The sequence below is a fragment of the Trachurus japonicus genome, chromosome 9 (assembly GCF_045865225.1).
Source record: "Trachurus japonicus isolate A0001 chromosome 9, Traja_1.0".
NCBI lineage: Eukaryota > Metazoa > Chordata > Actinopteri > Carangiformes > Carangidae > Trachurus > Trachurus japonicus.
The window spans coordinates 20,852,876-20,866,396 of NC_140915.1; the positions used below are offsets into that span (position 1 = coordinate 20,852,876).

General features: G+C 39.1%; 1 protein-coding gene across 1 annotated transcript; it reads left to right on the forward strand.

The window, feature by feature from the left end:
* Nucleotides 1–282: 282 nt before the first annotated feature.
* On the forward strand, nucleotides 283–8,908 carry hsd17b3 (hydroxysteroid (17-beta) dehydrogenase 3). Its single transcript, XM_085786499.1, has 11 exons — nucleotides 283–523; nucleotides 6,425–6,471; nucleotides 6,731–6,806; nucleotides 7,056–7,163; nucleotides 7,262–7,329; nucleotides 7,759–7,803; nucleotides 7,935–7,969; nucleotides 8,082–8,163; nucleotides 8,248–8,313; nucleotides 8,415–8,564; nucleotides 8,714–8,908. The coding sequence occupies exons 1-11, from the start codon at nucleotides 373–375 to the stop codon at nucleotides 8,858–8,860; spliced, it is 975 nt and encodes a 324-aa protein (XP_085642625.1). The 5' UTR covers nucleotides 283–372; the 3' UTR covers nucleotides 8,861–8,908.
* Nucleotides 8,909–13,521: the final 4,613 nt, after the last annotated feature.

Sequence of the window (13,521 nt, forward strand, 5' to 3'; positions counted from 1 at the left end):
TGAAGCCCATTCGATTTTCATTTGAAAATGAGAACTTGTGCACTTGTATAGGTTAATACTGTTTAGAAAAGTGAACCAAAAAGAAGTGTAGTTGTACTCTGTGTGTGTGTGTGTGTGTGTGTGTGTGTGTGTGTGTGTGTGTGTGTGTGTGTGTGTGTGTGTGTGTGTGTGTGTGTGTGTGTGTGTGTTTGCATGCTAGTCAGAAGTAAGAGTGAGAGCCTGTTGTTCTCAAAATGGGAGTGTCCTATGGCAGGGCAATCCACTCTGTCTGTCATTCTACCCTTATGGTGAAACACAAAACTAAAACCTCACTCTCAGAGCAGAGACAATCACAGAGAGGTTTAAAGCTGGAGTTTATAGCACCAGACCAGCATGGATTTAATGGAACTGTTTTTCTTTTCTCTTGGTGCAACAGTTGTTGTTTACCTTGGAGTGAAATTGCTTCTTTTGAGTAGGATGCTTTTTCCAAATCTGTGGTTTCCAGTGTCAGAGACATTCTTCACCTCTATGGGCGAATGGGCAGGTGAGCTGTGTGTGCTTGTGCTGTTTGTCAGACCAGCTGTCAGTAATAATCATAGTCTTTAATGGATGGGATATGTAGCTGTGGAACATGTTGCATTTCATTTTTAAAACTTTTTGTAATGAAAAACCACTTTTATGTATTTGATAAAGACTAATGTGGTCATATGAGTACGCTAATGTTTGGAAGTGCACGTGCCAGAGTTTGTCCGTACATGAAACCTTTGGAAAAAGATAAAGAAGAGCTTCCTGTTCTAAACTTGTTCAGACTTTTCACTCTTACACAAGACCACTATCATGTAACATCTGAATGTAAAGAGGTAGGTTCGGTTCATTTAGAAGACATGAAGCAGCTGCTTACAGCTGCAGAGAAGAAAACTTAACTTACTTAATTCTCAAAACATATTTCTGCCTTAAATGCATTTTCTATGAGACAGCAAAACATCAAAGTTTATTTGGCTTTATGGTTGAATCATCATCATCATCATTCCTCTGACAAGGGTGTGAAGCTGGTGTCAATGTCCCATAGCGACAATGAGTGCCAAGTATGCAGTAATGCAGTAACTTGAAAGTAAATTGACCGAGGGGATTAAGAACGATAAGATGAAGCAGGGAATCAAATATGTGACCCTTCTATAACTGTAAGTTGGCCATGTTGAATTATAACCTAAAAACATCTGAGGATGACTAGCTCACCTCACCCACTCTTTCCTGGTAATAACACAAAAATTTCCCCGCAGCTAACTTTTTTTTCCTTTGGCATCATCTAAAAAGGCTATTCACTCTCTCTCACAGTGTAAAGAAGCTTCATAACAAAGCACACAATACTGGGTTGTTCTCCTTATTCACTTCATTCCACTCTAGCAGAGGAGAACAGTATGTTCTGGGCTGCATAAACCTCATTCCTGTGCATTTATTTCTGTCCTGGTCATTTCAAACCAAATGTTTCTGTTTCTTAGTGGTGCATGGGTCAACTGAAAGTAACTTGTAAATGACATGAACTTTTACAGTTTGTGTGCCTGTGTGTGTGTCATTATTGACAGTATGTTTGTATTTGTTGACTGCATGGCTGATTTCATCAGGTGAGTTCATTTAGAACTTTTTCATGGTTATAGGCCTACCTATGATTTGTAAAATGTCACTAAAGGAAAAGGCTCTCCTTCAACATTGTAAAGTTAGCTTAACTGTCTAGCTTTTATTTTCAAGAATTACATTCTTGATTATGTTTTGTCTCACAGTATACATCACAGTACTGTAACCGAGGAGAAGGAAAACATTGTCCAGGCACAAAGTGGACTGCACTCTGCACAGTCCTGTCATTGAGAAACCTCTTGGCACAACACACAAAGAAACACTTCCTCACCACCCCCCCTAGAGTTCAATCTCAGCATTCTAATGTCACACTGATGGACACAAAGCTTTATCTTTGATTGGTCCCAAAATAGAAGTAACCTGACATTAAGCAAGTAGGGCTAACAGGAAAAAAAGAAACCTGCATGTATTTTATATTAGAAAAGTATCTGTATGTCTTTTTCTCTCTGAATGCCTCAACAGCCTCTTTCTATTCACAGAGCTCATTTGCATATAGAGAAAATGCCTGATTCATGTCTGAGACAACACTAGTCAGGAAGAGTTCTCTGGAGGAGGGTCTGGCGAGCGAGACTAGGAAGAGTTTGTCTGTCAACTCCCTCTTCTACCTAACCCATTATGACACTGAACAACCACAGTATTGTATAACTGAATATTATATAACCATTTGAGAACATTTGATGTACTTCCTGTAAAACAATGCCTGTCCAAAAATAAGGGCCCCACTAGGTTTTACTAAGCTAATAGGTAAGAGCCTCCCATTGGATAATTACTGTATGGATGATTACAGTATGTTTCAGCTGGCAACAACTTATTTACTGATGCAACCATGTTGGAAAACACATCCTGTGTGTCATGTTCGTGTTCCAAGGATGAGGCCGTGTTGATAGCAAGTAACTTAGTTTAATGTCTCACGTTCTCAACAACATACATGTGGCTCCATGCAGTCTTGCTCTACCCTGTTATATGGTACGGTAAGCTGACTACTAACCAGTACTGCCGCCTAGCGGTCAAACATGTAATAACATCTAATCATAACACTGTGGTTGTGGAAAAGATGTCAATCTGTTTCAGAAGAGTCAAATTATTGGCATCAAGCAAATAAAACATCTAAGGAGATTGCTGAGACTTCTAAAATTGGGTTAAGAACTGTCCAACGCATTATTAAAAACTGGAAGGATAGTGGGGAACCATCATCTTCAAGGAAGAGATGTGGTCCAATGTGATCATATCCCAATGACAATCTTTAAGAAATTAATGCAACTCTGGACGGAAATAAATGTTGTGACATTGCAGAAGCTTATCGAAACAATGCCACAGCAAATACATGCCATAATCAAAGCTAAAGGCGGTCCAAAGAAATATTAGAGTGTGTGACTTTTTTTTGGAACGGGCAGTGTATGGTGTAAGACACCAGTCTGTGCTTGATAGGTAACCTATCAGTTTACCAAGATTTTCCAGCTGGCTTGTTCTTTTTTTTTTTACTCTTGCGTGATGCAGCTTTTCCTCAGGGTACAGTTGCTGAGATGGAATATGTAGGCTAATATACTGGCGATAATCCCTCCATTGTGTTATGAGTGTGCCAAGATCATACAGCTGGATGTGTCTCCACAAGGAAAAGTCCTGATTTGATGCCTTAAGAGAATCAATGTGAAAGAGGATTAGTTACACATTACTTCGCCAACATCCGACTTCCACACCCTGGAAGGGTGAGCTGAGGTTGCGAGCCAGAGATCTTCATCATAGGATGGTGTAATATGGATGGACTAATAAATTAAATTTTTTGCCACTTTCATCCACAGCAGTACAATAAATTCTGACCATAGTGCAGATGCTGCATCAAATTTACTTTATCTTATACACAGATATGCTTCAGCTCCTGTTTTTCATTTGGAGGTATTAATCATCCTCTCAAACTTCCTCAGTTCTTATGGGAGGTCACAGACTGATTACAAACCAACAGATGCAGGGCAAGAGTGTCATTCCTCTCAGCTGGTTGAGAATTGAGGTCACTGCAGTTCCTGGTCAGCACCTTAAACCTCAAACCTCTTGTATGATGTTGGTACATTTTAAATGCATAGTACAAAATACAGATAACTGGAATTCAGATGATGTGAATGGCTATTAAAGAACAACATCTTGACTGTCATAATTGTAGCGGGCTATTTAAAAGTAATGGTGGCTTTAGAAAAAAAAAACAAAGAAACAAAAGCACCAGCAAAAACAAACATCAGCAATTAACTTGACATTTATGTTTGGAATGAAGCGTCTACATTGTAATTATGAGGGAATGCTAAATCAAGACCAGGTTTGCAACCAGGAATGTCACAACCGTTGGTAGCAGAATAGGAAAAAAATGGCACAAAGGGAGACACAGATGCATAAACAGGACTAATAGTTGGATGAATAATCAGTAGGCAGACACAGCTCCTTCATATACTGTATGCATTGCACTTATGGAGAGAAGGAATAATGATGGAGAGAAAAATGACCCAAGTAGGGCCCAAAAGTATTTTACAGAGCACACCGGGAACAGGTGTGTGTGGGCAGTCAGTCTTAGTGATTGCTGGGCTGATGATTAGTGGTTCAAGATGTGTAAGTGAATGGTAAGATGAGTGAGGGCCCTGAGCAAAGACATCTGAACATTCTGGTGGGTAGAAAGAGGAAAGTAGGTCTGGCGGGAGTTTGGAGACGCATTGTGAGGTGGAGCAGAGGAACTGATCATCATGTCAAAGAGGGGCTAAATATGCATTAAACTATAGTTCCAGGGATGTTAAATGACAGCCAAATAACACAAAAACTAAATTTCTAGATGTAGGCAAGGCAAGGCAAGGCATGGCAAGGCAATTTTATCTCTATAGCCCGTTTTTACAAACAATTTGTCTCAAAGGGCTTCACATAACATCATAACAAAATCCTCTGCCCTTACACCCTCACATCGACTGAGGAAAAACTCCATGGAAGACCATTTTAACTTTTGCTTGTAGCAACAGCACAAGCATGCAGGTGGCGGAGTTGTTGGATCTCATGACGGTCGTTGCTGCCAAAGTAAAAAACGAACGAACAAACAAAAAAAAAAAACAGGGCAGTATGCCAGATCATCATCATCATCTGCTAGACAGGGTTGCCAGTCTGAGGCAAATGCGGCCAAACAGCAACTCAAAACTAGTCCAAAACAGAACTCAAAATATGCCCATAAAAATCCATGTTGCTTTAAAAGTCCAACTATAATTGCAAAATGTGCTATAATATCTATAAAATAACACCATAAACATTAAAGGCAAACTGTTTTTTCACCTATAGGTCCTAAAAAGGTCTTGTGTAATTTATAGTATATTATCAGAATTTAAAATATAATATGGAATACTTCAGCTCAGACATTCACAATATTTTATTCATATTAGCCTACAGTAAGGCTATGTATTTACTGTGGCACGGGTGCTATTGCTATGGTTGGTTATGTACTGTGGTGATCATACAGTATTGGTCTATTATTTGGGTTTCTGTGGGGCATGCAAGTGGTTTATGTGGTTATGCTGATCTGGCCTGGAATTAGTTTTATAGGATTTGAGTATCAACATTTGTTTGTTTTTAATCATTGAATATATTATTTGTATGTTGATAACCCAATTTTTTTTTTAATTCTCATAAACCTTAAAATAAATAAATAAATAAATTTGTCATTTAAAATATTAATCTTTATTTATAAGCCTTACTCTTGCAATACAGATGACATCATTTTTCTACCCGCTGCAACACTTACAAAGTAGCCAAATTCTGCGGGAAAACCACAGACCTGGCATCCCTGCGTCCAGCTGCCCACTTTGTTCATGTGAATTCAGAGCGTAGCATCAATTCAGTCCTCAACATGTGAGAAGATTATCAAAGTTCACAGCTTTCTTGTCTGATGCTGTTTGGATTTTCCCAGTAACTAAGGAGTGGATACACATTTGTCAGGGATATTTATTTTGTTTATTCAGACAAACACATGAAGGGACAACACTGCTGCCTGCAGCTGAGCAGTTATTTGGCAGTCTCAGCCTCCTCGTCCAACTTTTTAAACCAATGCACGCAAACCAAATCAATGCTTTGTTAGCTTTACTTAAATCTAAAATATCCAACCTGGCCCAGGCCTAGTTAAATATAAATACCAATAACACCATCATGTCTTAAAACAGTTAAAGAGTCTGTGATCTTTGAAGCAGTTGTTGGGAGGAGATAGGAAAGAATTGAACTCTAAGAAACAAGCAGTTCCTGCCTGTTCTCAGCAAACTCTTTATCAGAAGTGGGGAACATGCTGTATTAGTACAGCCTGTTAGAACAGGATGGGTTGAGTATAGTGTAAACAAATCAAAAAGACAATCCTCTTCCTCGGTCTGACGGCAAAAGGAAGAGAGATTAGGTTGTGCAGCTCTCATTCACAGTGCCCCCCCATGTTTGGAATGGAAATTACAGAGGAGAATAATGAATGAATGAATGAATGAATGAATGAATGAATGAATGAATGAATGAATGAATGAATGAATGAATGAATGAATGAATGAATGAATGAATGAAGGCTTTATTTCAAACATTTAAGTAATATAGTACTTTTAAAGCACTTTGGTCGATACAATGTATGTTTGAAAAGGAGTAGAAAGAAGCATTAGCTTATTCCTCCACTCCTACTTCCTGCTTGTTTAGCCTACTTTTTGTGTATCCTGTTTCTTTCTTTTTTATAGAATGAATTAAATAACAATTGTATCGAACTGTAGTGGTGGAATGTATAAGATGATGGAATTAATTTATAAATCTAATTCCTGTATCCCTGTTTCAGTGGTGACTGGTGCTTCAGAGGGCATAGGAAGAGCATATGCATTTGCGGTAAGCAGTTATATGCAGCATATTTGCACGTATGACAAATATTTTTCCTCAAAAGCATTTTAAATTTAAATGAGACACCTCCTGCTATAAATTATTGACATTTTATGAGTAATCCAGTTATGAATACATTTTGTGAGTACCATCATGTCAAAATATATTTATTCTTTCATTAAGCATCTGATTTTTTTTTCTCTTTGGCATCTTGCTAATTATTATTTCTTCTCCTGTTCATAACTGCACTGATTGTTGTTTTCTTCAGCTGGCAGAGCAAGGAATGAGTGTGGTTATCATGAGTAGAACCAAAGAAACATTGGATCAAGTAGCCAAGGACATAGGTAAGAACTTACTGTCTTTCTTTATGTTGTCTGTCATGACAATTAGGCCTGCATACACTGAATAATTGGTGTTCTACCCCAGAATCTAGAGATGCGGTTGCACAGATATCCTTTATGATCATATCTGGGCTGGATGTGCTCCAATGTCACATCATAAAAATCAGCAGATATGATCGAGATTATTGGCTTATATAAGCATATCGTGTTGTGGTTTTGACACTAATGACCGCATGTTTTCATTCTTCATAGGTGATAAAACAGGACAGAGGGTGAAAGTGATAGTGACAGACTTCACACAAGAAAATGTCTTCAGTAATATTGAGGATCAACTTAAGGACCTCAATATTGGGGTTTTAGGTTGGACATTTTTTTTTATTCTGTAATGTTCAAAATATTAATTACTCCTACATTCACCACCTCTAAAAAAAACTGCATTTCATTGTTCTTTATCACAGTCAATAATGTCGGCATACTGCCCAACGTCATCCCAAGCAGATTCCTTGATATTGCAGATGTGGATCAGGTCAGTGGTGCCTTGACAGCTTTCTTGTCAACAACAAAAACTTTTGTTCACATTCAGTGTGTGAATCCCTTTGTTCTAACAGATGTGTTGAATAGATTTCCTTCCACGTAAAACAAAGATTTTGTCTGTAGTCTTTTACTAATATATTTCAGCATATATCTCTGTGGCAAGAGAGTGAATCATGTCACCCATAAGCATGTGGACATGCAGCCAATTAATGGAAAAACATTGCTACTCAATGGGGCATCTTTAAGCACTAACCTACAGCTTGTTTCTGTGTATGACAGATCTCCTCACTCAACATCCTCAGGGAGTGTCACAGCAGTCACACACCTCGCTTCATTGACAGTGTCCACACCCCTAGCATTTTCTGTCCCTTAATTATCAATAAAAATAGACTACTCAAGATCCATTTATTTGTGCTTTCAGGCTATTACAAAGGTGATAAACTGCAATGTGAAAACTATGGCCAAGGTAAGAATATGTATACAGTATACTTTTTCAAAAAAAAAAAAAAAAAAAAGTACAATTGATGGACAGAGTGCTGGATTTCTTGCTTCCCTGTCTCTGATAATAACCCTCTGAATATCATCATTTTCCCCCAGATGTGCAAAATAATCCTCCCAGGCATGGACAACAGGTGCCCTACTCATTTTCTTCTTCAGTATATATGTTATACGATAAAAATGCAATATGTTTTTTAACACTGAGTTTTTGAATACTAAAGTAGGACCTCAATTCTGCTTCTACAGGGGAAAAGGGGTGATTTTGAATATTTCATCTGGAGTGGCTTGTACTCCTTTTCCCTTGTACACATTATATTCTGCAAGTAAGGTAAGCGCAGACTCAGTGTCCCACCTCTAGTCTAACCCTTATCATGTTGAACAGTCACTCATGCACTGCTGTATGTTTCTGTAGGTGTTTGTGGAAAGACTTTCTCAAGGTCTTCAAGCTGAATACAAAGATAAAGGGATTATAATACAGGTAGGCCTACTTTAACTTTCAAGTGATTTTTCCTTCGAATCTTGAAAATCATGTCACATATCTTTGTCTCTCCCCTCTTCCTATTCCTCTTGTATTCTCAGGCAGTGGCTCCCTTTGGGGTCTCCACTCGGATGGCAGCTTACCAAAAAGCTAATTTAGTGACACTGACACCAGAAGACTTTGTTAAACACTCCCTGCAGTACCTCAGAGCTGGAGACAAAACACACGGGAATATCTATCACATAGTCCTGGTAAGACTTACACACATAATGCCAAATAATGCTACAGTAAGTAACACAGCAGGAGACTCATCTGTCCTTGTGTCCATCGGTGTGTGTGTGTGTGTGTGTGTGTGTGTGTGTGTGTGTGTCTGTGTGTGTGTATTCATGTGGGCATACAGGGCTGGTTACTGCAGACTATTCCTCCCAGAGTTCTCCATGCGGAGTGTATGCAACAACGCCTACAAGACTATGTGAAGAAGAAAACAGCACAGAGTCTATCTGTCTCTGCTTCAAATGCAAGTCTTGAAAATGATAGAGATAAGTAAACAGAAAGAGCAATATAAAGGTATTTAGTATATAAATACATATATATATATACAATTTTTTGCCATGTCTTTATGGGTATTTGTGAATAATTCCTTTCATATTTTCAATGTTAATGTGAAGTGCTGTAGAAAATATGAGCAATACCTGTAGCTGTAGGTGGTGATAAATTACTGTTTGATGACTTTTTTATTTGATGATGGATAATGTTTAGAAGACATACGCCAACATGTCTTGACATGTTATGGCACACCCACATCATACCGAAAAAGTAAACCCTGAGTCCTAAAAACACTCCAAACCACAAAGTTGGCGCTCACAGCATGTTGGCAGATGGGCAGGTCAGTGCAATGAACTACTTAATGCTTTCAGACTAAATTTACATTGATATTAATATGAATTCTAATGTCTTCCGAAGCTGAATGGCTGGACTCAGCAAATGTGGCTAATCAGAAATGCTGACAGGTTTGTGCATGTGGATGTGTGAGTATAAGTGTGTGTGCGTGTGGATGTGTGTGCATGCCCAAATCCCCATAGTCATAAATCTTTTAGAGGAATATGAGCGATAATGAGTCTGGCGCCTTATCTGCTGAACTGAGGGAGCTGTTCAGTTCTGCTAGTCACTCCCACACACACACACACACACACACACACACACACACACACACACACACACACACACACACACACATACATACAGTAACACACACCTGTAACTGTCATTAACATCCTCCTTTCTCCTCTGAGATGGAGGAAAGGAAACATTTGATCACATGAGTACAGTGCCAGACGACTTAGCCATGGTGTCAGTCACCGATCCGATCTCCACAAAACCAGTCGTAGGAATAGAATTGATGAGTGTGTCTACCTGGTCCCTGAGAAATGAGAATACCCTGGAGACATGGGTTTGATAGCCTGCTGCTTACAGGATGATGTACAGTGTTTTAAAGCATGCCCAAATGTTCCCTCTTCTGTACTTGCACGTTTGCAGAAGCAGATGCACAAAACGATTTGAATTAGTAGATGCTACTGAAACGTCTGAACTAAAAGAACCACTAATCATGTGGCGACCAGGCTGCTGAGACAGCTGTGATGAATGATCCTCCCCATGAGAGATAGCGCAGGAATAGGGAAAGTGGTTTGAGAGAGAGAGAAAGAGAGAGTATGGAAGAGAGTGGAAGAGAGAGGAAGAGAGGGGAGGTCAGAGTGACCCTGAGCACAGACAGTCTGTGTCTGTGCCTGTTTGAAGAGGCAAATAATAAGTCATCCTCACATGAGAATAAAAGTCTTAATTTGTCTTAATATCTCATCTGATCACTAAGACAGTTACAGAACATTTGAAACAGAAATAACTAAGATTAAGACAAGAAATGAAACAACAAAAGCCAAAACATGGCCAAAGATCATTTTAATGAATGGAGAAGACAATCACTGATGCTTTTTGTATTTTCTGTGTCTGAATTATCATATTAACTTTCTTAAGTCAGACGGTATGTGTTTTCTTCAATGACACATGTGATGGGTTTGATTTATGCCTCTTGGTTTTGATATGTGAATCTCTGAATTTATTTTTGTATATATATATATACGTATATATTTTTTTTATTGATGGATTGATGAATGATGAATATTTATCTGTGACTGTTTAACCAATGAAAAGACAGTACTTTGCTCAAAACCTCAGTACTTTACAAAAATATGACTAGGAAATGTAGACGACTTGATCTAAAGATTTCTGAGATGAAATTTGATCTTTTTAAAATAAACAAAATGGGTCCTTTAAATGAAGTTATACAACCATTTTTAAGATTGCTTATCAGAGAGGCCTGTAGGAAGGCTTCAACATGGTTGTGAAATTATCTGAAAAAGCAGCTTATAAATAAACAAACTGATGACAAAGACATGTGTGTGTGACTCTCTTCTACCTATTGTATCATAAAGGTGGTACTACTGACTAAACTAATCAATCAAACACAATGTTTGAGCCGTCAGTGCTAATTTCAGCAGCAGGGATCTCTGGGGTAGCTGATCGATGTCCAACTAGATGTTGCAGAAGTAGCCTAATGATATCAAGTCAAGTCAGTTTTCAGTCTTTATTGTTTCTTTTGATTTCATTTACATGAATAAAAAGATAAATAAATACATTTACAATATGTTAGATTGCTCATTTCCTCTGAGCTCTTTACAGTTTTACACCATATGAAATGAGTTATGCTTAATGAACTAATACAGTTTATATTGGATACATATCAGTCTACCGTCTAGTTATGAGAAATAATTACCTCCTCTGATCATGGTAACTTTCAATACAGCCACTAGAGGGCAGAAAATGTAAAGGTTTGGTGATAGTTATAGTTCCTGAGTGTGCTGTAGCGCGCGCACGCACGCACACACACACACACACACACACACACACACACACACACACACACACACACACACACACACACACACACACACACACACACTTAAACCGATAATGAATTAAAAACAGTTATCTTTAAATTTATAAGATCTACAAATTAAGATAAATATTAAAATGTTTTCTTTTCAAAATGTATTCTTTAAACCCAGTAAAACTATCAATGCAATTTAGTGTAATTTGACTACAGGGAAATTCCAGGAGGTGCAGTCTCTGTAATGTTCCTATAGCTGTTCCTCCCTCAAAGCCACAGTCAGTGTGTGTGTGTGTGTGTGTGTGTGTGTGTGTGTGTGTGTGTGTGTGTGTGTGTGTGTGAGTGAGTGAGTGTGTCACCTGCAGCTGAAAGAGTTGTTTACCTCAAGAGCTGGGACTTTCCTCACCTCAGGTGAGCACATTATGATGCTTTTTAATTTATTATTTTCAAAGTCTCTCCAACAGCTTCTCTCCTACATTTGCAGAATAATGCCTTTACCATCGGTGGGATCAAATTTTAGCACAAATATTAAGTGAGGGTGGCTTCACCATGTCTAACGCCTCTAGCAGATGAGAGATTCATTAAGGAATAGGGGTCAATGGAAAGTCACTGTTTTCATTTCAGTGGACGGCCATTGCTTACGTGGGTGGTCAGGGCTCTGAGGACACTCTCCTCATCCAGATTGTATGTGTGCACAGGGAAAGAAAAGGAGAGAGGTGCTCCCTTTGAGGATGCTCCCTCTGCGAGTCCTCTCTCCTCTCTAGACACTGCTTGCTTGTTGTTTCAGTAAACACAAGGGTCCAGAGATGATCCAAGACAAGCACACAGCCACTACGGCCCACCCAGGAGCCAAGGTCAGGACCACTAACCTGCAGACACATATGCACACTGATACACTAAACCAACCTCACAAATAATTTTCCAGGTTGAACCGGGAGTTCTAGTCTGAGACTGGAACTCATTTATCTTGATGCTTGAAAAAGAAAATCCAGTCTACCATTGTAATTGTTGAATCAAGATATAGCTACTTTCCTCAACACTGGATATTGCTGAACTCCCAATAAAAACATCTGAGTGAATTATCGGAAAGATATTAAAACCCCAATAGCCAATTACACACACTATGCATTTTGACTCCATATTTCCCTCAGTGGCTTTCTCTCTGAGCACTTTCCATCTTGTGAATGTGCTGTGCTTGTCAGTGTGACACCCCAGCATAAATATTTGAATATTTACACTAGTTGAAATAGTTCTGTGACATAATTACCACCTTCTCTCTCAAACTTTGTTGCTGAGCACACAGAGATTCATTCTCACAGAGGAGTTTTATGGGTAATTATTTCTCACAGGAGTAATAATACCTACCGCTTTCCTCCAATCCAGGATGGAGGTCTTTGAAACTCAAGAAGATAATTCCAACCCTTCATCTTCTCCAAAAGAGTAGGCTGTCAGAGACAGCCTGCACAGTCAGCAAGGGAAAGCAAACACGATGAAGGAAGAAGGATAGAGGTAGAGAGGATACAAGAGGAGGAGAAAGGGTAGAAAAAAATGGAGGAGTTCCAGAGAGAGATGGATTGAAAAACGGAAAAGAAAAGGCCAGTGACTTCTCTGACGGCCCAGTGCTCACATATGGCCAAGCTTTGCTTGTATAGCCTCACTTCAAGGCGAAGGGCCCTGCAAACATAAACAGTAGAGAGGCTGCAGCTGGAGCGGGGAGGCAGCCGCTTGCTTACTGAGACTTCTCTACACTAAACAATGGATCAAGTGACGCACAGGCCTTTGGCAGTGCAACAGAGACCCAGGCGGGTCAGAAAAGCCTTTCTTCCTTACGTTTATATCTCAGCTCTCTCAATATTTACCCCATGGGAAAACACACAATTTTCCATTCCTTTTGTTCTGAAAGGGGCAAAAGAGTAGACCTCCCTCCATCTCTCTCCCACCTTCATGACAGAACAAGGTCGGAGAGGACAAATGTCTTTTTGTGCGAAATTTGGAAATAAGATACTATATTTACAACAGCTGTGCAACTGTGGCTAGAGTTTCATCACTTACTCAGTGCTGTAGTCCCATACAGGTGTGGGAATGAATATATTTAAGATTAGTTTTGCACAGTTTCCTCCAGTGCAGTTCATTGATATTCACACGCAGAGCTATGACTACAAGCAAACAAAATGAGGATTAGTCTCTTACTGAGTGTGTTACTGCATAAGAAACTTAGTTTGTACAACTGTGTGTGTATGTGTGTGTGCATCTGTGTTATATCTCTT

Bases quoted from the DNA above. Each gene is read 5' to 3' on its own strand.
- hsd17b3 (XM_085786499.1), top strand. From the start codon at position 373: ATGGATTTAATGGAACTGTTTTTCTTTTCTCTTGGTGCAACAGTTGTT. The intron at 6,807-7,055 runs GTAAGAACTTAC...CATTCTTCATAG, and splicing joins TCAAGTAGCCAAGGACATAG to GTGATAAAACAGGACAGAGG. The intron at 7,804-7,934 runs GTAAGAATATGT...ATTTTCCCCCAG, and splicing joins ATGTGAAAACTATGGCCAAG to ATGTGCAAAATAATCCTCCC.